General features: G+C 36.6%; 3 protein-coding genes across 4 annotated transcripts; 2 read left to right on the top strand and 1 right to left on the bottom strand.

Moving 5' to 3' along the window:
• The first annotated feature begins 357 nt into the window (after positions 1-357).
• LOC135773698 (cryptochrome-1) lies at positions 358-8017 on the top strand. Its single transcript, XM_073815775.1, is given in 14 exon segments — positions 358-654; positions 656-733; positions 3510-3618; positions 3747-3889; positions 4800-4951; positions 5036-5121; positions 5224-5364; positions 5431-5540; positions 5542-5665; positions 5834-5985; positions 6089-6291; positions 6488-6595; positions 6663-6704; positions 6860-8017. Coding segments are annotated over 14 exon segments (1605 nt in total). The 5' UTR covers positions 358-580; the 3' UTR covers positions 6943-8017.
• Positions 8018-8608: 591 nt separating this feature from the next.
• LOC135773697 (dihydrofolate reductase) lies at positions 8609-12040 on the top strand. The gene is made up of 6 exons (XM_065283428.2): positions 8609-8856; positions 10285-10334; positions 10470-10575; positions 10688-10814; positions 10979-11094; positions 11213-12040. Exons 1-6 carry the CDS (start codon positions 8756-8758, stop codon positions 11289-11291), a joined length of 579 nt encoding a protein of 192 aa, XP_065139500.1. The 5' UTR covers positions 8609-8755; the 3' UTR covers positions 11292-12040.
• Positions 12041-13014: 974 nt separating this feature from the next.
• On the bottom strand, positions 13015-17998 carry mterf2 (mitochondrial transcription termination factor 2). 2 transcript variants are annotated; one of them, XM_065278830.2, is made up of 3 exons: positions 17750-17998; positions 15987-17233; positions 13015-13744 (listed from the first exon to the last, which is right to left on the bottom strand). In XM_065278830.2, exon 2 carries the CDS (start codon positions 17142-17144, stop codon positions 16014-16016), a length of 1131 nt encoding a protein of 376 aa, XP_065134902.2. In that variant the 5' UTR covers positions 17145-17233; positions 17750-17998; the 3' UTR covers positions 13015-13744; positions 15987-16013. The 2 variants fall into 2 exon arrangements, with proteins under 2 accessions (XP_065134902.2, XP_065134901.2); XM_065278829.2 differs by lacking the exon at positions 13015-13744 and having other exon boundaries at positions 15430-17233.
• Positions 17999-24355: the final 6357 nt, after the last annotated feature.

Below are 24355 nucleotides of genomic sequence, written 5' to 3'. Positions count from 1 at the left end.
GTTGGGTTATTATAATCCATGGTTGCGTAACAACAACCTAACATTGGGTTATTTTTAACCCAGCATGTGTTCTGTCCAATATTTACCCATTATGAGTAAAAAGTAACCCAGCCTTTTTTAGAGTGTAGAGGAATATTTTTGTTAACTTCTTACCTGAAGTGAAATATTATTTAACTTTTACCTTATTTGTTGAACCATGATATTAATAAAAACTATGGTAAGAGCTGAACTGTTGCTTTATTTATCCAATTTGAAAAAAGTGCTAATTTGGAATAACACTATGGAAAAAGTGGGCCGGTCTTGGGCCTGAAACTCCCGGGCTGAAAAGTGGTCCCACTCCGGCCCTGACTCCTCTCGTCAATCACATGTCTTATAAATCAAGTTTATGATTTGTTCTACTCTATTCAGCAGTCACAGAAGATCCTACTTCAACATGGGGAAAGTTTTCCTTGAGCAAGGCTGAAAATACTTCACCTGAATATTTTCGCTTTCAACGTGGATCTGGGATCTTACTTAAGTGGTGCTTCTGGATTTGGGATCGTTGAAACGTCTGCGCTCTTAGGAGGGGATATTGGTAGTAATGGTGATCAACACTGTCCACTGGTTTAAAAAGGGCTTACGCTTCCATGACAACCCAACACTGCGGGACTCAATAAGCAGATACCCTGAGATGTGTTTACATACTGGACCCATGATTTGCTGAATCATCAAACGTGGGAATCAGCAGGTGGAGGTGAGTTGCTATTGAAACATAGTAACACGTGCGCGCATAACACCAGTATTGAGTGAGTGGTATGCAAACTGTACTACACTATAATAACAACCAGCCATACTTAATAATAAGTTTGGTACTTTTAGATAATGATGACAATTGCTTGTTTTGAATATGAACTACAGGTATTGACAGGTTGAATATCAATTGCTTTGTATGTAATCCACGTCCATGCTATTAAAAGAAGTAAGTGAGTATTTAAAGTGTAAGAAACTATTAAATTTGCCTTAATTTGATTGAACTTTCATTTCTGTGATGTTTACTCTCTTACATCAGTGCTTTTCAATCAGGGATCCGGGGCCCACTGGGTTCTCACCAAACTTCCAAGAGGGCCTCAAGATTACCTAAAATAATTAAAACAAGACAAAACAAGCTTTAAATAAGCTGAAATAACAAAAAATCAATGTATTTCTTTGTGTTTGGTAAATTTTATATCTTTTTTCCAAAAAAATCTTATTATGCCAAATTCTAGAATTTTTGGGAGGATTTCTTTTGGGGGGTATATATTGTGAGTGGTTTTGCAGTAATTTAAAGGGGACATTTCACAATACTTTTTTATGATGTAAAATAAATCTTTGGTGTCCCCAGAGTACATATGTTAAGTTCTAGCTCAAAATATCACATAGATAATTTATTATAGAATGTTAAAATAGCCATTTTGTAGGTGTAAGCAAAAATGTGTCGTTTTTGTGTGTGTCCCTTTAAATGCAAATGAGCTGATCTCTGCACTAAATGCAGTGCTGTGGTTTGATATAGCAGATTAGAGGGCGGTATTAACTAGGGCTGGGTATCGATTCAGGTTTTCCAGATCGATTCGATTTCGATTCACACGCTATCGATTCGATTTCGATTCTCGATTCAATTTTCGATTCCGGTTCTTGGGCCGGTTTTTATACTCGATTCTCGATTCAACTCGATGAATATAGATTTAACACAAATACTATATTAATAAAAATAACAGTGAACAGCAGGTTACAAGTGGGTAATAAATAAAATCGATGAAGCACCTGAAACTGCCATTTTAAGCACTGAATGAATGAATGACAGGTTCGCCTCTCTCTCCTAGATAACATCGCGCAAGGCACAAAAGAGGGTGACATCTAGTGAAGAAGACTATTAATTCGATTAACGTTAATCTTTCGTTCAATGTTTGCAGAAATAAATATGAAAGAAAAAAAATCGATTCTGCTCTTTGAGAATCGATTCTGAATCGACCAGGTTTTAAAAAACGATTAATTGAAAAATCGATTTTTTTTTGCCCAGCCCTAGTATTAACCCCTTTTGACATCACAAGGGGATATAATATGTCTCTTTTAAAGGCTTAAACTTTTTTCAAAGAACAAATCTAAACATGTTGACCATAAGTGGGCATTTCTGTAGTTTTTTTTGCATTTGGCAGATGATTGATTTGCCTTTGTACCTCGTTTAAGGCCTTTATGGACTGTGGAAATATAAAGCTGGTATTGCTATGAACCATTGTCAAGGTGGTGGATGGGTGAATCTGCATTGTAAAGTATAGTGTGTTCAGAATGTTCAGGCTGTCTGTGTCTTGGGATATCCTTGAACCCTCATCCCTACAGCTGTGTAATGATGTAACAGCTCAGCCGCTAAACTTTTCCTCTCCCTAATGCAGGACATGAAGAACTAGGTCAGTGTGTCGGTAGATATTACCTAATTTTTCCTTTCAGCAGCAGTGACCTACTTTTCTCTGCTTCAAGACATCCACTTGCCTACACCACCGCCCCTCTTAGTCGTTTCTGTAGATATTAAACATTCATGGCCAAAATTACAACCCACACAGAGGCTTTTTTGCAAGGTCAGGTTGTCCTCAAATGCCCTGTCTTAAAGAAATCTGGGTATGCAGTAATTATATACATATATATGTCATTGTGTGTTTAAAATACATGCTTTATATGCAGATCATTTTAAAAGTGCAACAAGTTGTGCCCTGTTTCATGCTCACCTTGATCTAGAATGGCTGCAGAGATCAGACGGGATCTTGAAAAGGGTTTGCAGAAAGGCTAAACTTGGTGTGGTACTGCCGAGACATTTTCACGAGAAAGACCTCTAGGCACAAATCTAGCACAGACAGGATTAAACCCTATTATTATACTAATGTTCAGTTCATCCAACTAAAAATCATGCAGGGCTTTCATCTGTACTGTTTCAGTGTTTTAAAGACAATGCACACTGCATGGGATACTACATACTATGATGCAGTGCTGCTTGAAGATGGATGTATAGATAGATAGTAGAGGGATGTGTTATATTAAAGAAAAATGCAATGACATGTTAAATAATATGCTATGCGATATCCATTGCAATATTTTGTTTATATTAATTCAAATTGTAATCAAATTCATTTTAAAACAAATAAATAACCAACATATGTTTCAAATTTCTTCATCACAAAAAAGCATCGACCTAAAGCTTATATACTTTACTTTTTCAAGTATTAAAATGTAATTCCCCATTTATTGCAGACCTGTGCTAATCCGATAATTTCTGTATTTTGCGCAGCCCTGATAGACTGATTTTTAATTTTTTAACCTAAATCCTAAAAAATCTTTTTTTTCAGGAATTGTTGAGAGTTACAATAAAATAAATATTAAAATATTAAAATATTAATCTTAAAATAAAAAAGTGTGCCCACATACAGTTTATCCTCCTACCTTACTACTGTATATATGTTGAAGCATTATTTGTCCACTTATTGATGTCTGAATGTTTTGTGCAGGTTTTTACTGCAGTGTTTGGAGGATTTAGACGCCAGCCTTCGTAAACTTAACTCTCGCCTGTTCGTCATCAGGGGACAGCCCACGGATGTCTTTCCAAGGCTATTAAAGGTCAACAAATTGCCCAAATCAAGTAATATCTTTCTGCTATTTTAATGTGGGTACAGTTTAATGTGTGGTTTTTGTGTTCCTTTCTGATTTCCGCCTTGTAACTTTCTGCTCCCTTGTCTTTCTTTTAGGAATGGAAAAACACCCGACTGTCATATGAGTATGACTCTGAAACCTTTGGGAAGGATCGTGATGCAGCTATTAGGAAGCTGGCCACTGAGGCAGGGGTGGAAGTTTTCGTCAGGATCTTACACACACTTTATGATCTGGACAAGTGAGTGTGATTTTGTTATCAACCCATATGCCCCTATGACTCCCATTTACTGTAGTTAAAGGGACACTTCGCCCATTTGCATACAGCTTTGTATAGTTAGAAACCCAGTCATGTTTTTGAATGGTCATGCATCATTTCCTCAGTTTCCGCTGAGACAGGAGAAATACAGATTTCAGTGTTGCACTTCCTTCTTTCAATGATGTAAAAAGCTTCATTTTGCATCATTGAAAGAAGGAAGTCCAATATCTTTGTTGAGGGGGTGAGACTACAAACACCCCTTTTCTCGGTCAAATAGACACCAAATTCTATATGTATGTTACATTTCGACTACAAATACGACAGGCTTTCAAAAAAGATTAATGTTTCTACGGGTGAAATACTCCTTTAAAGGGGACATTTCACAAGACTTATTAACAATGTAAAATGAATCTTTGGTGTCCCCAGAGAACATATGTAAAGTTTTAGCTCAAAATACCATTTAGATAATTTATTATAACATGTTGAAATCGCTACTTTGTAGGTGTGAGCAAAAATGTGCTCTTTTTCGGTGTGTCCTTTTAAATAGCAGTGCCGTGGTTGGATAGTGCAGATTAAGGGGTGGTATTATCCCCTTCTGACATCACAGGGAGCCAGATTTCAATGACCTATTTTTTCACATTTTTGCGGATAATGGTTTACTAAAACTAATTTGGTGGGTTGTTCTTTATTACATCTTCTACGTTGATAGAAGCAATGGGACCCAATTATAGCACTTAAAAAAAGTCAGATTTTTTCATGAAATGATGTCCCAATCCTTGATTTATCTTATATATATATATATATATATATATATATATATATATATATATATATATATATATATATATATATATATATATATATATATATATTTCTCTTTTTCTCTCTGTAGGATCATAGAGTTAAATGAAGGGCAGTCCCCTCTCACCTATAAACAATTTCAGGTGCTCATCAGCAGAATGGATCCTGTAGAAACACCTGCAGAGACGCACATCAGGGATGACCATGACAATAAATATGGCGTGCCTTCGCTGGAGGAACTCGGTGAGACACCTGTGTTTCTTCACTTTGCTTACGTTTACATGCACATGTCTGTAAATGGGAGTTTTATGAGTATATGTGCTCCAGGTTTTGAGACCGAATGGCTGTCCTCGGTTGTCTGGCCTGGTGGAGAGACTGAAGCGCTTACTCGACTATAGATACACCTGAGAAAGGTAAACATTTAGTCAAACTGCATTCTAAGTAGACCAGCCATGAGGTTTATATATATATATATATATATATATGATCTAGTTTTTGTAAATTTTTTCTTGCAGGCATGGGTGGCTAATTTCGAGCGTCCAAGAATGAATGCTAATTCCTTGCTGGCCAGCCCTACAGGCTTGAGCCCTTACCTCCGCTTTGGCTGTCTCTCCTGCAGACTTTTCTACTTCAAACTTACAGACCTCTACAGAAAGGTAAAAAAGCAGCTTGTTGGGAATGACCCAGCATCAGACATTCTGACACATTGTTCTTATTTTCAGGTTAAGAAGAACAGTTTCCCGCCACTATCCCTTTACGGTGAGCTGCTGTGGCGCGAGTTCTTAATCTACACGGTTGCTTCTAACAACCCGCACTTCGACAACATGGAGATCGTGGATTGATGCCATTATGACTCAGTTGAGGCAGGAGGGATGGATCCATCATTTGGCCAGGCATGCTGTCGCTTGCTTCCTTACACGTGGAGACCTGTGGATAAGCTGGGAAGAGGGCATGAAGGTAGTGCAAAGGAATCTGACGCATCTTTACCGTAACCCCTTATCTGCAGGAATTTCAAAATCTGTAGATTTATGACTGATTGATGATTTTAGCCATAGGTGTATTGTTTTAACTAGCAAAGTTGTTTTTTTATCTAATTGCTCTTACTCTTTCCCAAATCTGTTGAAGGTGTTTGAGGAGTTGTTGCTAGATGCAGACTGGAGCCTGAATGCAGGCAGCTGGATGTGGTTTTCGTGCAGCTCTTTCTTCCAGCAATTCTTTAACTGTTACTGTCCAGTGGGCTTTGGTCGACGTACAGACCCTAATGGAGACTTTATAAGGTTCAACCCTTGCATACAAAATATATACCCACAAGTTAAAATGTTTAAAAGTTCTTTCCTCTTTCAAAACAATACATTTTATTAATTAAGTTTTTTCTGACAGACGCTATTTGCCCATATTGAGGGGCTTTCCTGCCAAATTCATCTATGACCCTTGGAATGCACCAGAAAGTGTTCAGAAAATCGCCAAGTGTATAATTGGAGTGCACAACCCCAAACCCATGATCAATCATGCGGAGGCCAGCAGAATCAACATAGAGCGAATGAAACAGATCTAACAGCAGCTGTCCTGTTACCAGGGTCTCTGTAAGTAAATGTTGTGGTATTAAGACGTGGTCATGCATTTCCAAAATACTATAACTCTGAATATTTAACTTCTGCAATAACTTAGTCACACAAGAAATTTTTATGAGTAAGAATATCATGAATTCTTAACGCTGGATTGTTTGGGTTACTCTATGAGATTACAGGTTTTAATGGATCATCTTATATTGCTTCTCAGGGCTTCTTGCAACTGTTCCTTCCAACACAAGCAATAACAGTGATGGAACAGTTTCGGGAGTAGGACCTTACTCAGAAGATAACACGAAAGAGAGCACTGTCATAACAGGTACACATGCACAAATTTACTCCATGTTTTTAAAATAAAGATGCCACTCACATATTTTGATGTTAAGATGGTGGTTTGGTTGGACAGCCACACAAACTGTCACAAAGAGGTGAGTTCTGTCTAAAATTCTCAGCCTAAAATGATTAATTTGAGGGTTATTATCTTGCTAATATTTAAACATGGTCGCTTTCATCCTATAATCCTGTTTGCAGAGTCTGTGCTGTAACACTTTTAAATATTTTAATTATGACATTGTGTTTTCAGAAAGAGGGAGTATTTTGAAGCGACATATTGAAGACCAAACATCAGGCAGTGCTTCTAAGATTCAGAGGCAGGACTGTACCTAAAAATCTGCATATATTAAGCCGCATATATTTCCTGGCCCTTTGAGGGGTCAGGTAATTGTAAACTAAGCCTAGCTTGTTTAACCTGTGACACGACACACCATGTGTAGTTATATCGTTTAAATGTTTACATGACTTGCAAACTGTACATTTATGAAGAAAGTGTTTTTTTTTCTCTTGATGTTTCATCATGCGTTGTCATGTTCTCACAATCAAAATGTCATTTTTTATATCAAGAATATGTATTTAGCATACCTTTTGGTGTCTGTTGGTGTATCGGTGCTGTTTGTGCTATGTTGTTGTTGTTGTTGTCTAGCTGTTTGGCAATAACTGAAACATAAGATCATAATAGTGATCGACAGGACTTATAAGCCTAAATATTTAAACTGATCCCTTATTGGGATGAGAAATTGGACATGATCAGGAAGTCATTTGATTCATTACAATGTTAATTTTCTAATTTATAAATAGAGACAGTAAAATTTGCAAACAGTCAGGGGTCTCCCTCCAACCTTTTGGTGTGCAAGTGCTACCACAATGGATAAAACAATCTGGAGGGCTACTTTTTTATATACTCTACTCAAAGCTTTTTCGTTTTACTTGTTGATTTTATTTAATTTCACTTGTTTATGTTATCATTGCTTAAAATGTTAACATGTATAAATGAAGCCAAGCTAATGTAAACATATGTTATAAATACATTTTAAAATTGAGGCTAGTAATGGAATGTGCTTTGGCGGGGACCTCACAGAGTCTGTGTAGGCAACCTGGTGAAGACCACTGATTTATATAATAAAATCTCTAGATTTACAGATTTTATTGCTTTTTAAATGAAGTAATTCTATAGTTATGGCATGTGACTTATAAGCACAATGTATTTGTTTGAAAGTTACAAAACTGTTACAAAAAATCCAAGACTGTATATAAGTGTCTACTTCTAAGTAATCCACTCTGCAAACTATTGTATATAATTTTATTTTACTTATTTGCAGACTTGCAAGGTGTTATATTTTTGATATGAGTACACACTTGAACTATTGGCATGTGTTCTTTATAAACCATCATTAATAAAACTTGATAGACCTAGATTATTTTGGTTCCTGTGGTATGTAAAATCCTATAGATATTGGTGATGTAGACCATGGGTTGGGCAAAGTAAGTTGGCTTTGTGGTGAATAACGCAAAAAAACGTTAAGCCATTGAATAATTAACAATGACAATGGTATTGATATGTAATCATAAGCTATTGGTGGGTTCTGAAATTAAAAAAAAGTTTGTGAACTTCCTGTTAAGGCCATTACATTTTGTAAATTCATATAGCCTACATTTCAAAAGTCTTAAGCACACCAGATGCTACACCAAAAGTGTTTTATTTTAATTGTTTATTTTTTTTTCGTTTATTAGTTATCATATATATTTGTTAGTTGACGATTTGCACCTAACCCAATGAGGGAATTTATGGTTGGAAACTTACAAAAACTATTTAAAATGTAAATAAGAGTTCTTCTGAAAAGAGTCACGCCCACTTAACGTACTAGGAATGGTCAGCCATGTAGCCTTCATACCGCGCTGCGCAGACTGATCAGCAAAATACCGCGAGAGCGATTCCAAATCAGTGCTTTCGAATTACTCTCGCGGGACTTGGATGGTAAAACCGGTCGGTCTACACAGTGCTGAATGAAACCGAACACACTAGTAGAAAACCCTTTCATCTAACAGGGTGGAGATCGAAAGGCGCGTAACTTACGCAACACCAAAAAAGGTGATCAGTTTGTATCAAAAGTAAGACGCAATGTGACTAGTAAACTCGTAAATAATGGACATCGATAAGGAAATGCGAAAACCCGTCCGGCTTATCGCGGCTGCATGCAGGAACATGGGCATAGGAAAGAACGGACGGCTTCCATGGAGTCTCGCGTAAGAGATGCATCATCATTTATTATCATTATAAAGATTGGATGTAATCGATGTATTTTCAAAGTTATGTGAGACATTAACTTTTTTAGACATGAATGAATCGTTTGCTTCCATCACCAGTTGCGTGACTGATTGATGTGTTTTAAAACTCTAAAACTGTGCATTTCAGCCTTTTATAGCCTATTTAAAGCGCCTCTTTTTACAAAACATTATTTAAAGCACATCCTCTCCCCATCACCACCATCACAATTTATACAAAATAAAATATTTTAGAGCTTGGCATATCTGGAAATATGTACATTCCCAAATGAAATATACTGTAGTATGCTTTAGTATTTACCATAGTAAATTTGCAATATACTATAGTATTATGCTATTATTGCAGTATATACTGTAGTACTATGCTTTTTTTAACGTGTACTATTGTATATTCATTAGGTTATAGTGAATTGATAAACCGTAGTAAATACAATAGGATACTTTAACATTTACTGTTTCAGAAACATTACATTATCTAATAATTTTATTGCACTTTAGTATTGTAAATACTACACAAAATATGTTTTGAATGCTAAAAATACAACAGTATTTTTTTTATGTGGGATTGGTATAAAATGTCTTGATGTTTAGTAGTTTTAGCGTATTTTAATTAATGTTTTGTTGTATTTTTTATTATTGAATTGTTTCAAGTCACCTTGAGTCCCCAATTTGGATGTCTTTTGAGACCCCAGTGGGCCTCGGTTCCTGGTTAAAGAAGCACTGATCTTAAAGATTTTTTGTGGCATTTTACCAAAGTAAACAATCCACAATGTAAGTTTAGATCTAATACTGACCTTTGGACATGTAGTAAATGTCAGCAGGGTTTATTGAGAGGGGTGTAAAGATCGAGCCCCCCAGCCCCGCCCCTTTGAGATAACAGATAACAAAGATGAAAAGAATTTAAGAGAGAAAGTGTAAAGCACTAATGAATGCATGCTTTACTGCATATCTTTCTGAGATGGAAAATAGTTGGGGGTAATTGGCTTTTTTGGGAAAATCAATTAGAAGTTCATGGGGCAGTTTAGATTAATCCAGCCCTGTTTAATATTCAGACATTTAAGTAGTTTTTACAAACATACCTTACAAAAACACATTGCTGCTGTGCATCTTGTGACAAAACACTGATAATTGCACCATGATGTTTTATCTTAATCCATTTCATATTTATCTTGCTGGTAAAAATATTGTGTTGGTAAAGTTGTTCAGTCATACACATTAAACCAGAATAAGAGGAATGTAGCCTCATTTACTTTAGTGCTAAACACATGAAAGATTTTTATTATGCAGTTCAAATCATATTTTGCCCACCATGAAGATGAATTAGGCTAATAATATCTTAATGGGATGAGGAGACAAACAGTATTTGTCATGTGCTTATGTTGTCCACAGGAATGAATTGCATTTTTTTCAGGATACAATTACCTCTGTGTCAACACCTGGTAAGTGGTTTAAGATTTAGACATTGTTAAGCTTACCTTATCTCATCTTAATTTATATTATAGTTAACAGTGATATTTTGACAATATGAAGAACCATAAGAAAAATTATAACTGTGTTTTTCTGATGCACCCCAGAGAAGAAGAATCTGCTTGTTTTTGGACGAGGCTCCTGGTTGTCCTGTCCTGAGACGTTTTTTCCTTTTGCCAACTGCCTTAATGTGGTATTGAGCAAAACACTACTGTAAGCATATTCAGTTATACATAGGATACGCTTATGATGGTTAAATATTGAAACTGATGCAGAAAGGCTTTTAAACGAAATATATTTATTGTTTTATGCATATTATTCACAGCACAGTGCCTAAACACGCCCACTATCTGTGTAAAGATTTTGAGTCAGCAATTCGTCTGGCCATTGAACCTCCTTTACGTCACATTGTGGAGACCATCTGGATTTTGGGGGGTTCAGCAGTATATAAGGTGAGAAGACCCCCAAAATCTTTTTATTTAAACCTTTACATTTTTATGAATCTTCATGTGCTGTTTGGAACACAAAATAAATTTTGAAGAACTGACAGAGAGTAAATAATTAAATTAAAAGTAAAATTTGAAAGATTTTGATACATATTTACTTAATTTATCAGGAAAGTCTTGAGCATCCATGGTGTGATCTTATTTATCTGACCGACATTATGGCTGAATTTGACTGTGATGTCTTTTTCCCGGAATTCGATCACAATGTTTTCAGAAAACAAAAGAGGTGAGATTATCCTGTGATCCATTTGTAGATTAACAAGTTCCATGCTAAAATTAATCTCCATTTCATTACACCATTTGTAATGTACTCTCTTATTAAGTGTTGATTTTCCTTCAACAAGTTTCCTTGGAGTACCGGATGAAATTCATGAAGAAAATGGTATAAAATTTCAATTTCAAGTCTTCAAGAAGGAGGCCTAAGATTACAACAGAAAGAAGACGGTTCAAAACTCTGTCAAACATGACAGACAAAGTAGATGTTAACATAACCTTATATGTCTTTGTATCAGACATCAACATCCTGAATTTAGCACTATTGCACAAAAAAACCCACAAAGCCAAAAAACTCATTGTTGCAGTAATTCATCGTCATCCAAATAACCGTTTCAATTTTATGCACCCTTTCAGTTGTTGGTGAATCACCACCATTGCTCAAATATTACATAAGGAATCACAGCAGATGGACAGTTCTGATGATGATGAATGCCACTCCACTCATAATGAAAGATGCAATGGTTTCTGACCACTCACCAGATTTACTGTTACTCATATCACCCTGTCACCATGGTGACACACGTGTGATGACTCAAACCAGATCAGAGGGATGAGACACACGGTTCATGTATAAACTGGTTATATATATATATATATATATATATATATATATATATATATATATATATATATATATATATATATATATATATATATATATATATATATATATATATATATATATATACCATCTGCTATGTGAACTCCGTGACTTACTACATTCAGTATTATCATTTAAAACCCAAAATTCTGGAATGCAGCAAAACATTGTATATAACTCTTGAGTCATGTGTTCGTGTGTCAGGTGTCTTTTGTCATTCTAATATTGTATAAGCTATACACTACTAAGTTTTTGTGTAATTTGATGCTATATTAAAGTTCTTTTCTAACTTGTTTTACAATTCGTTTTTCTTGTATAGCTCAGTGATAGCATTGCATTAGGTCATGGTTTCGAACCCAGAGAACACAAGGCCATACCTTGTAAGGCAATTAGATGAAAAGTGTCTGGCAAATGCATAAATGTAAATTTCAAGTGTGAACAAACTTATCACATACATTTCCAGGACATTGTGCGTGAATGATGTTTCTTCCACTAGATGGTGCCAACAGCTGATCTTTCTGCAATGCTGAAAATTAGTCTATTATGGGTCTCCAACGTTGTTCCTGGAGGGCACCCGTCCTGCATATTTTCGTTCCAACCCTACTCCAACATACCTAAATTTGCAAATCAAGTTGTTCAGGGCTACCAATACCTAAAAATTAGAGACATGTGCCCTCCAGGAACGTTGGAGACCCATGCTCTAGAGGTTTGTTGAAAAATTGTAGGCTATACTATATGAAACATTGTATGTAACTATTAAAAAGTGCACACATTAAAGGAACAGTTTACTGTCATCATTTACTCATCCTCATGTTGTTCCTAATCTGTATGAATTTCTTTTTTCTGATGAACACAAAATAAGATATTTTGAGAGATGATGGTAAACACACAGCAGTAAGTGACCATAGACTTCCATAGTAGGAATAAAAAAATATGATGGATTTTAATGGGTACCGTCAACTGCTTACCATCATTTATCAAAATATTTCCAAAATATTTTTTTCCTACTATAGAAGTCAATGGTCACTTACTGCTGTGTGTTTACCATCATTTCTCAAAATATATTCTTTTGTGTTCATCAGAGAAAAAAAATTCATACAGGTTTAGAACAACATGAGGATGAGTAAATGAGAACAGAATTTTCATTTTAAAGTGTTCTTTCCCTTTAAAAATATGCTCTAAAAATGGTGCTAAATAGTACTAAAAGCTTGTTATCATAGGGGAACCATTTTTAGCGCTACATAGCACCTATAAATAGCACCATAAGTGGTGCTAAAGCATCGCTTATGGTTCAACATTGTAAAATATGGTTCTAAACAGGTGCTACATATAAGTGATGTTTAGCACCAAAAATGGTTCCTCTATGACTTTTAGTGCTACTTGGCACCATTTTTTAGAGTGTATACTTTATGCTATTTATTACATAATTATTTGTAAAAATGAAAAAAATATTAACAAATAAAAGATCTCTATAAGTTTACATGTAGATATATTTAGCAAATACTTTTTTTATTAAATGCGACTTACTAAAATGATGAAAACAAGAGAGCATCTTTGCATATTTAAATCTAAAATGCCCCATACATCTGATTATCACATACAGTACTTTTTCCTTTTGATATGTGACTCAGGACTCAATACTGAATGGAAGCTCTGAGAGCAGATGGCAGGACAGGACAGCGAAACGCTCAGCTGTTATCATCTCAGCTTGACCTGCATGACCTCAGACTTGGAATATTTACCACCTTAATATTCCACCATACACAGCCCCGGACAGGAAATTATAGATTTTAATTGCACGTGTCATCCATTTTCATATTTCCTTTGAGTTATGTCCCATAAAATCAATGTGTAACATTTGCTAATAATACCCACTGTCACACTGCAAATGAAAAAGAGCTATATATACCCCCTCTTATTAACCTCCTATGTGTTTCGGTATAACTCACAATGCATTTGCATTTGCAGGATAAAGCAGCCATCCAGTTGGTATCTTGCACTAGGACAGATTAAAGAACAAAGGTTAGACACAGAAATTAGTAGTGCTAAATGTTGTTTTTAATTAATTTATTATCAGCACTAATCAAGATCTGATCAACTAAAACGAAATATGTTTTCTGAGAGTAAGAAAAAATCCTTATTTTGATTCCACCGAGGCTAGAAGCCTGTGAAATGTAATATTTCACTAATAATGAACTCGTAAACTGCATAAACAGCAGATGCCACAAGGCAGTATAATGAAACTTCATCATAGATACCAGTAAAGTCTTTAGTCTAATCATTAAAAAGCACTGAATTATCTCAAAACATTGCCCACAGGCCAAAATACTGGGAAAGGCTTGCAAATGAGATTCTGACAGCATGCAGTTCAGCAACATACTGGTAAACATTCATTGATCTGAATAGTAATCTGCATAATGCATCATGGCTTTGATAGGTTTTGTATATTGTTGCTTATTAAGTAAACCTTTAATGAGAATATTGCATGGATTTAAAAGCTACATATGAGCAATTCCAGCGTTATGGATGTAATGTTTGCAACTTAAAGTACATATTCTCAAAGAATGCATTTATTACAAATATCCTGAACTATGTGTTTGTATTTTCCTAAACCTCATAATAGATTCCAGACTTCAGCATTCATGCATTATGGATGTGACAAAAAAGGACACACGTTTTTGGGAGAAATTATAGGAATACTGTGAATTAAAATGCACAAACCAAATGCATTATAGGGCCCCCACTTTTTTGAAAATATGCTCATTTTCCAGCTCCCCTAGAGTTGAACATTTGAGTTTTCCATTTTGGAATCCATTCAGCTGATCTCTGGGTCTGGCGCTACCACTTTTAGCATAGCTTAGCATAATCCATTGAATCTGATTAGACCATTAGCATTGCGCTAAAAAAACAGAGTTTGGATATTTTTCCTATTTAAAACTTTAATCTTTTGTAGTCACATTGTGTACTAAGACCAACGGAAAATGGCTAGGAACTATACTCTCATTCTGGCATAATAATCAAGGACTTTGCTGCCATAACATTAGCCTGGCTCCGCCCTCCTACGTGCTTCCGCTTAATTTTCATTTCCCTTCAGCAGTACGTCTGGGATTTCTCTATAGAGTTTCGTTTTCTCCTGCAAAAATCTGCAGGACCAATCAGCGAACAGATGGGGGTGGCTAAGAACGATGACGTTGAGGTCGCGCGTCAGTTTGAGTTGTAGTTCAGTAATGGCAGCGGAGAAAGACGTGAGAAAAGCTATTCGGGCCGTTGTTGCAAAACTGCCGAATATACAGAAGTTAAAGCCGGAGCAAGAACCAGGTTTGCTAAGTTTTGTTTGTCTGATTATTCTGACTTGTTGTTTCCGTCCGGTTTCGGTGCATGATATACGTCACGACCTCACGTTAGCGATTGGCTTTGGCAGATCCTGAGTACTCTGGGCAGATCCAATAGTTTTAAACTTCAACAATGGACCCTCCTTAACGGAAGTAACGCTTTCCAATGGAGCGTGGCCAGACTCTCTGTACAAATGAAATGAATGTACGAGAGTCTGGTTGGACCAGGCTACCATAACATGGCTGCAGCAGGCGAAATGATATTACACACTGCCCGAAAATAGTCCCCTGCCATTGAAAGTTACTAAGGGGACTAAGTGTCCCTTTAACAGGCTGTTCAAAGAACATTTAACTTTAATTTTTTATTTCACATTTATGGATGTGACAATTCTGAAACTATGGGGGAAAATGCTTTAAAAACTTTACTTTTCATGATAAGGTTGACATTTGCATGGAATTGCCCATAAGTCACAGTGATTGTCATGAAATCTGTCAAAAACACTGTGATCAAAATTTACCCCAATTCAAAGTAAGAAATTAAAAAGAGCATACCGTAAATCATATTTTCAGAATGTTCCAATTTAACATTATTTCATAACAATTGCAGTAAAAAATGTCATAAAAATATAATAGTCTTATTTATTAATATATTTCTCTTTATTCTTTTCATTAGATTTACTAATTAGGTCTATGTGTTTGTACAATAGCTCATTCACAACCATAAAAAAATATGTCTGCAGTAAACCAAAGAGGGGAAATTAAATGAAATAGCATTCTTTCTTTGAGCACAATGAGCATTCATCTCACACAGTGTTAACAAAGCATTCAATCATTTATTCTTTTCAGCACATTGCATAAAAAATAAATAAACATGCTAGTTAATATTCAGTAAGCATAGGACCTCTTCACCTTGTTGGAAATGTAGCACCACAATCCCTAATCCTCTGTGCAAAGTGGTGCTACAGGATTAAAAAGCGGCCTCTCTCGCCGAAGATGCAGTTGTCCATAGCTTTTCTCAAAGTCCTTCTTGGTGCCATTGAGGACTTGAATGCTTCCCGTTTTTACATCGTAGCCATAAGAACGCAGTTTCTCAATGCGATATTGAACTATCTGGGTTGTCAGTTCCAACACTGTGGGCGTCTCCATGATCTGCTTTATACTAATTCCTGCAGCGAGGAGGCACTGAAACCGATCAGCTAGTATAGGAACAGAATAATATAATAAAGCTGGACATTCAAGTACAATCTGCCTAAGCTCTGCATCTGTGCATCCCAGAATTTCCTGAGAATAACTCAGGGTGAGTCTCATACTTTCACGGTTCAGTTCAGTAACAAACCCTTTCAATTTGGAAAGCAAGCGCAGGAGCTCATTGCCTGTGAACTCCCTGTCCCGCAGGAACATTAAGTTATTCTGCAAAACTTGTGGATCCTTTAGTAGCACATAAGGATTCTGAGTGATCAACTTCTGAAGCCAGACCCTTAGATTGTCCTCCTTCCCACCCAAATCCAAAAAGGTCCTCTGGAGCATCTGAATCATCTCTTCATTTTGCCTCATAGTTCGGCTGAAGCTCTGAGGGGCGGTGGCCATGAGCTTACTAATAATGCGTTTGTTTAGATGTAGCGTTTGAAAATACAATATATTGGCTTTTTGATTATCATGATCCGAGGATGAAGTGAAAAAGGAGGCAGGGAATTTTTCGATGATTCGCACTAAATCCTCCTGTTTGGCACACACTGTCATCCACAGCTTTCTCTGTGCCTCCATTTCTTCAGGATCACAGAGGATGGCCTCCGGGTAGAGCTCCAAGACATGGGCGATGACCCTATCACTTGCCCCCATATTCCTCAGCAGGGCAGCGGCCTCATATACATAAACTGGTTTATGTCGCAACACCCAACCCTTCATCTTTCGAACCTTACTGATGTCTACAGACAGGTTGTACAGGGCGTCCACAGTAATCATGTTTTCTTGGTGAATGAATGAGGTGCAGGACTTAATAAGAGGTAAAGGTAAAATCTGAGCTCGCTGGCTGTGCAGCCACACTGATGTTGTGATGAATCTCAGCATGTTTGCATAATTCAAAAGTCTACAGGAGGGGCTTACACATTGGTTTATTGTGTATATGTATCCATTTTTTTAGCTTTTGGGGAATGTATCTGAAACAAATTTAAGCGTATGAATTAATCTAGTTTCATAAAACATTCAGTTGTTTATCATAACCATTTATTCATGCAAAGTGCCATATGCAGAGTTTGAGGTGTAAAATCATTCAGGTATTAAATATGCATTCAGATGTTCAGTCAGGTACATTTACATTTAAATGCATTTGTTGGACACTTTCATCCAAAGCAATTTACAGTGCATTTAATCTATACATTTTTTATCAGTATAGCCTGTGTGTGTTTTCTGGGATCAAGGAAAAAAGACATTTGTGCTGCCAGTGTGATACTACCAACTAGGCTACAGGAATTACAGACATAGCTGTCGTTTATTTACACCAAGGTCACGTGCTCTTTAAGGTTACACTTAATGCAAGTTACTAGATAATGACAGATTACTTCAGAAAGGCGTGATCTCACAAAACGTATTATTTCCACATCTTAAAACAATAACTGTAAACCGATGTACCTTATACTGAGCCATAATAACATGGCTAAATAATAGATCAATACCTGTGCAGTTACAGCAGTGAGGAGCTTCAAAATCGGAACGCGTTCAAGTTAAAAGTGAACATCCCCTTGCCCAATTCCTTAAAAGGCTTTACCCTCTACAGGCAAAGCTTAGGGAGTTAAAGAGTTAAACATGTCTAAAATAACCGATATTTATAACGTACGTTTTGAAAGAACATACTTTTCATAACCGTCCTCCCTTTAAAGTGCTCTTTTAAGGCATCACGGTCGCCTTTCTTACTCTGGTTGCGACAGCCGTTTAGACAAAGCACCACAGCGCCACCGTCAGCACGGGAGGAACACTGAACCGTTCCATTGGTAAAAAGCACATTTTGATTTTGTCAACCTGTTTGTCTTCGAGGCCCCACCTGATTGTCCACATTCACTTTATAAGCCCCACAATTCTTCCCAATAAAACAATCGAGAGATTGACATAACTACAAATATGTATTTGCTATAAAAATAACCAAACACTAAAAAATATCTGTTTTAATATTCTGTATTGTAATATCTGTTTTAGAATATTTTAATGCATGGTTTTTATCTTGAGGCCCCTTTGGAAGTTTGCTGGAGGGCCATTAGTTGAAAAAACACTGATTTAAGGATTTTGCTCTGCTGAAATGCAAATTAAATCCTAGCTAAGCCAAACGTATACAAATATTTTAAACTGTCACTCACACGAGGTAACCTTAAAGAAAGGTGGCAACGTATTTCTAACTATTAACTCTTTCAGATTATTTCACAATTTGAGTAATAACCACTATATTTTAGACAAACCTTCAGACAAAATATTGAATGTGTCTGCTAAATGAATAATGTAAATATATGTATAAAAAGTAAAAAAGCTTAAAATGATGTCTGGGACTGTTAGTTCTGTATTCGGCACAGAGAGCAATTAGTTTGAACGGCAGTAGGGAGTGAGTCACAGTTGGAGCTTAATCACAATGCTGGATCATGTCTGCCTACTCAAGCTGTTCACGGAGCCCACCCTTGAAGTCTTTACAATCTGGCTACTTACATAGAGCTTTCATTTATACTTAGCCCCCACAGACTATTAGGTACCTAAGGTACTAAACACAGTCAGACAATGAATGTTTTGTCTCTTTGTCTCATGATCACACCTTATCTTTCACATGGAGTCGAGACTGGCATAAATCTCAAGAAATGATCTGATGCAGGAAACCATATTTTCATAAGCACCTCTTAAAACATTATTTTGATAGATATGGGAACATCCTAGTCCCTCAGGTTGTCTGTTGAATAAATTAATGTAGCCCTAGGTTTAAGGCACCTTTAAAACTTGACACTGAAATAATAGACCATTCTTATTATATAATAAGTATAAAAATAGTGCTACTATAAAATGCACATCATGTTAAGCAATTAAACAAAATACAATTAAGATCAAGTTCAGGTCATTTTGGATGTCCTGCAAAACAAATGACAAAACCTATGTAGTTCAGGTATCACAGTACAATACATGTAAATTGCTTTCTATTGCGAGAGCTAAAGTGAAGAGTCATAAGTAAATGCTTTCTCCTGTATGCAAATTGTCAGGCTGCTGGTGCAGCGTTGCTGGTTGAATGAAGCTGTGGCTGTCTGCAGAATATGATATGTGTCAACTATTTTAGTTTCACTTATAATGCACGAAATGACATAAATTCAACACTGCTTTTTAAATTAACAATAAACAAAATACCAATCCTTCTTTCTAAGACAAAACATTTCCTCAGGTATGCATCAATAACACTGTGGTTGAATATGTCATGTACTGTGTTTTGCAATAAATTCTTAGGCACACACAATAGAGCGAGAGAGGGGGGAGAGGGAGAGAGAGAGAGAGAGCAAAAGTAAGACCAGTTTTACACACTTCACACTTTAGAAATGTGTCTTTTTAAGGAATGAGATAAAGTTTCAGGAAATAAAAGCTTAGAAGAAACTTACATAGAAAGATAAGGAATAACCATGTGGTCTGGGTTATAATAGAGGCAAAGATAAGCAAAAAATATTGCACCTGAATAAGAAACCCTGCACTGAAAAAACAACAACCCAATGTGGGTGGATCTTAATGCCAAACTTCAGAAACAGGTTACTCAAATTTGTATGAGTATGTGGAAAGCGAGAGGTTGAAAGCAGTTTCACGAATGGCTAGAGTAGAACAGGATGAGCCAAACCGGGAACCTTGTAATACTGCTTGCTCTGCTTTTGGCGGGCGTGCTCGCTGAGGAAGATCCAGAGCCCATTTTCAAAGCACTTGGTGGGGAACTAGAGATGGGCTTTTGCTTTGGAGACTACATCGCTGCATACAGAATAACCGCTGAAGGAAGGGAGTTATTGGGTGAGTCTTCAAATCCTGCCTCACCACCTGAAGCTTTCGAAGGTCGGATCAATATTCAAGATAATGTTGAGGGCCTGCTTGGTCTAAAGATCACGAATCTTCAGTTCGCTGACTCTGGCATCTACATCATAGAGTGCAAGAGTAATGACACTATCGAAAATTACCGTAAACACTACCTGTATGTGTGCGGTGAGGAGATCAGCCGACAGGAAATTTCATTGACACCAGGCACAGGTGCAGACTTGGTATGTAATGTTGGCGCAGGCAAAGCATCTCAGACTACGGTGAGATGGTATAGAGATTTACAAAATGCATTTTTGTTTTTGGATACTAATACTTCATTAGAGCCATTGCATGAGGACTTTAAAGGACTCGTCCAGGCAAGTGACAATGGCTTAACATTACATGTATCAGATGCTTTATTTAAAGACAGTCCCCGTTTCTTCTGTCTGGGTATGAAGGGAGAGCAATGCTTGAGTTTTCAAACCATAGGGCTACCAAAAGAACCCGATATGAAGTATATTTACCGTTCTGTTGGAGAGAAGGTGCCCCTACCATGTTCAGTAGACCATCACAGACAGAACTACTGGGAAACACCCTTTGGATCAGTTAACTCATCCAAATCAATAAGTTTCAAAGGCAAATCTGGGCATCAGATTTTTGTGTCAAATGATAAAGGAGACTATTCTCTGGTCATTAACTCTCTCACTTTGGATCACTCCGGGACATACAAATGCTTCTCCACCGTCCTTGTTGAAGAGTACATTGTGAATGTTTGCCCTGTACACGAATCGACTGAAATCTCATTTTCTACACAAGATAAGGAGGTATCCATCACGTGTAGGTTCACCTCAGAGTTTGCCAGCCTTTTGTGGTTTCGAAAGAGCCATGGGGAAGACATCCTGATAATGGACACTGGAGATCCTTCAATACCCGTACCTGAAGATCTTAAGGGTAGGGTTACTGAGAAAAATTCATCTCTGGTTATTGCTAACCCCAAAAAGGAGGACAGTGGGACATACTGGTGTGTGGTACTGGTGATGGACAGTGATGAGGATGCAGCTGTGGATGTTATTGATTATGAAGAATATGATGATAGCACCGGTGATGACAACCAAGAGGAGGAAGATGAGGCAAAAACTGATCAGTTGCTCACAGACAACGAATTCATGGACATGTGTCTCTTTCGACAGGTCACCAACTTAAGGTTTCAATCAGGCACAACGAAAATAATAAAGAATGACCAAAACAGTGAACCGGACCATTTACCCGAGCCTACACCTGAGCCTGAGACTAATCTGACAATGTACGCTGTGTGTGGAGGGATAGCAGGGCTGCTAGTGTTGTGTTCGATTGGTATTGTGGTTGGTATAAAAATGAGGGCTAAAAAAACAACCAAATCTACTTCAAGAGATCTTGAACTCTCTGCAGAGGAAAAGCCACTTCAATCAAACTAAAAATAAATGACCAAAGCGTCTCGTTCATTGTTCCAGACTTAATTTGTGATTATATGGTCGCTCCTTTGAGCTGGAGTTGTTGCACAAAATCTGCGCCAACTATCCACCGACTCAAAATTTGATTAAATTGTATTTGATAAAATGATGTTAAAATGAAATGCAAACTTCACTTGTTGTGTAATACAAAAAATCACAATACCACAAGCTTGCATGTGACATGATACTGGTTGCACCTGTAAACGTTAAAACAGAAAAGAGTGACTTCTGGGTAATCTTAAGGCATGACAATCATGTAAAACAGCTTTAGGCACAAGGGACATTTCCTTGTAAAATGAAGACAAGACCTGTTTGTTTGCTTCCTTGTTAAGAACACACAAAGTAAATACCTGCATAAAAGTTGATCCCGTGTAAAGACAATCATTTCAGCCTTATCTAGCAAAACGTTACATGCTACATTAAGCATCGTTGATATATTTCTTCATACTTAAGCTCTTTTGAAAAGGGCATTTATTGTTCACGAGTCTTCAAGAGCATACAGTCCATACTTGCAACTGTAAGATTATTTCTTATGTATGCAAGCAATTGGAAAATCTGTACTGCTGCCATTGGCACATTACATCTCCCATGACAGAGATCTTGGTAATGATAAACAACAGATGTGAAAACATATCCTCATTCTCCTGATTGGGGACGTGTTGTACATTTCCTCTTCTAATTTCTGGTCCGATTAATGTGTCAATAGCCGTGTTTGCGTCTATAGCTGATCCTGTCTAACAGCTAGGTAAGCACTGGCGGTTACTCAGAAAGGAAGTACAGTTTTGACGGACACTGCATGTTGTATAAAACGCACTGGTGGTCTTGGGTGGGAGACGCTGAGCAAATTCTCATTAGGGCAACACGACTGAAATGCACATACCAAACATTCCTCTTCAGATAACAGCATTATTTTAAAGCTTTAATCCATATTTCTTTGTTTTATTGCAGCAGGTGTTCTGGATTTAAATTATCCAGTCCTTTGTTAATTGATTATGTTTTATAATACTGCCTTGATTGCATTTCAACACACTACCAAAGGTTTTAAAAATTATTCTTTCTTCATAATAAACCAAACAAGTAAACTAAGCACCATGTCTAATAAGACAGAAAACAGTTTGAGATGTGTGGATGGGTACCATTTCACATCAACATTGTTTATTTTAACAATTATAACAAATCTTTTAGATAATAAAGATTTACGGCGGACTTCGTTGCGTGATTGAAGCCATTGTGACACATCTAATCTCTATTTTACCCAACCACAAACTGTTTTCTTTTCTTTTGATATATGTCAATGAATCATAACAAAGTCCTTATCGTGAGTCATCTAGCAATGTAGACCAGTTAGACAGGCAGGTTTCAGATGGGCAGCTTTCACTTGTCAAAATATTCTGTCAACTTTCTTGACTGTCATTATATGCATTTTGCCCGGAGGCAAGCGTTATATTTCACAGGTGTCATTTGAGTCACGGTATGTGAACACCCTTTACTAAAGCATGTATACAAGAATTTTTTATATGTGACCCAGTCTGTAATAACCATACTACAGTTTTAAAAATCAAATTCTGTGATAATGATCAAAGTCTGATTTTAGCCATTTATTTCATTATTATTTCAATCTTTTATGTGATCTTATTCAATCAATATTAAAAATATGAACACAAATATATTTGACACACGATTTTTGATAAGACAGGCACATTTATTTTGTTGGCAGCCAGCAATCATTCATATGTAGCCTATTTAAAACAACAGCAAGAATTACGCTAACGTTAGCGGTTTTCATATCGTAAGTGCTGAGGGGTTAGTTGTAACACAGCGTTACAGTTAACCCCGATTGGTCAAAATATTTTCAAGCCCACCAAAAAAGTTGCTAAGAGTTGCAGACATATTTCAAAACGATGATATGTTTTAGTCAACAAGACACTGATTAATATGACATAGAATTGGATTTGATATCTTCCACACCCTACTTAGAAACCAAAAAAACATATGATGAAAAAATGTACTTATATGCCACCGAAACACTCGTTCATTAATAACTCTCTGGAAAAACATTATACATTTCCAATAATTTGCAGATCGTCTTTTGGCAGCATAAACAAAATACTGGAAAAACAAAACGCTCAACCCTGTGCAACAATGTAAACAGTCCATGTTACAACTAACCCCACATTAGTTTTTGCCTCGCACACCAATATATCAAACATTGAATTGGTGATTACCTTTATAGGAGACTGCATGGCCACCTGTACATGGTATTCCCAGCCTTCGCCTGGTGATGCTAGGAAAAGCTTCACTCCCACAACCCTAAATAAAAAGGTACAGAATCAAGGGATGGCAACATAATTTTAATGCAAAATGATGTGTCATAAATAGTAATAAAAGTGTCTATCATCACAAAAAGTATAATGCAAACAATAAAATCTTCTTTAACCTATGACAGCTCAGCATCTGCAGTTTCTGTTTGATACTTTATAACCTGCCTGTTTCCAAAAATATCCATTTGCTAGAGAGGACCATGCGTATAACTCAAATATGTGTCATGAGGCAATGTGACTTTGCCGTAAAGCAACAGTAAATCAAAAAAAATCACATTAATAAACTCAACCAACCAAGAGTATCTGTGCAGACAGGATATGGCCCCTAAAATAGCCCTGTAAGAGCTTTACCATAGTAAGCACACACACACAGTCACACATTAATAGAAGTGGCTTCTATAGGACAAAAGTCCCTAGCAGCGTAAGTCCTCTCCCTTTCAGATGGGACTAAAAAACA

Source organism: Paramisgurnus dabryanus, chromosome 9 (assembly GCF_030506205.2).
Source record: "Paramisgurnus dabryanus chromosome 9, PD_genome_1.1, whole genome shotgun sequence".
Classification (NCBI taxonomy): Eukaryota; Metazoa; Chordata; class Actinopteri; order Cypriniformes; family Cobitidae; genus Paramisgurnus; species Paramisgurnus dabryanus.
The sequence above is the reverse complement of the archived record's forward strand: the minus strand, read 5'-3'. Positions and strand labels throughout refer to the sequence as shown.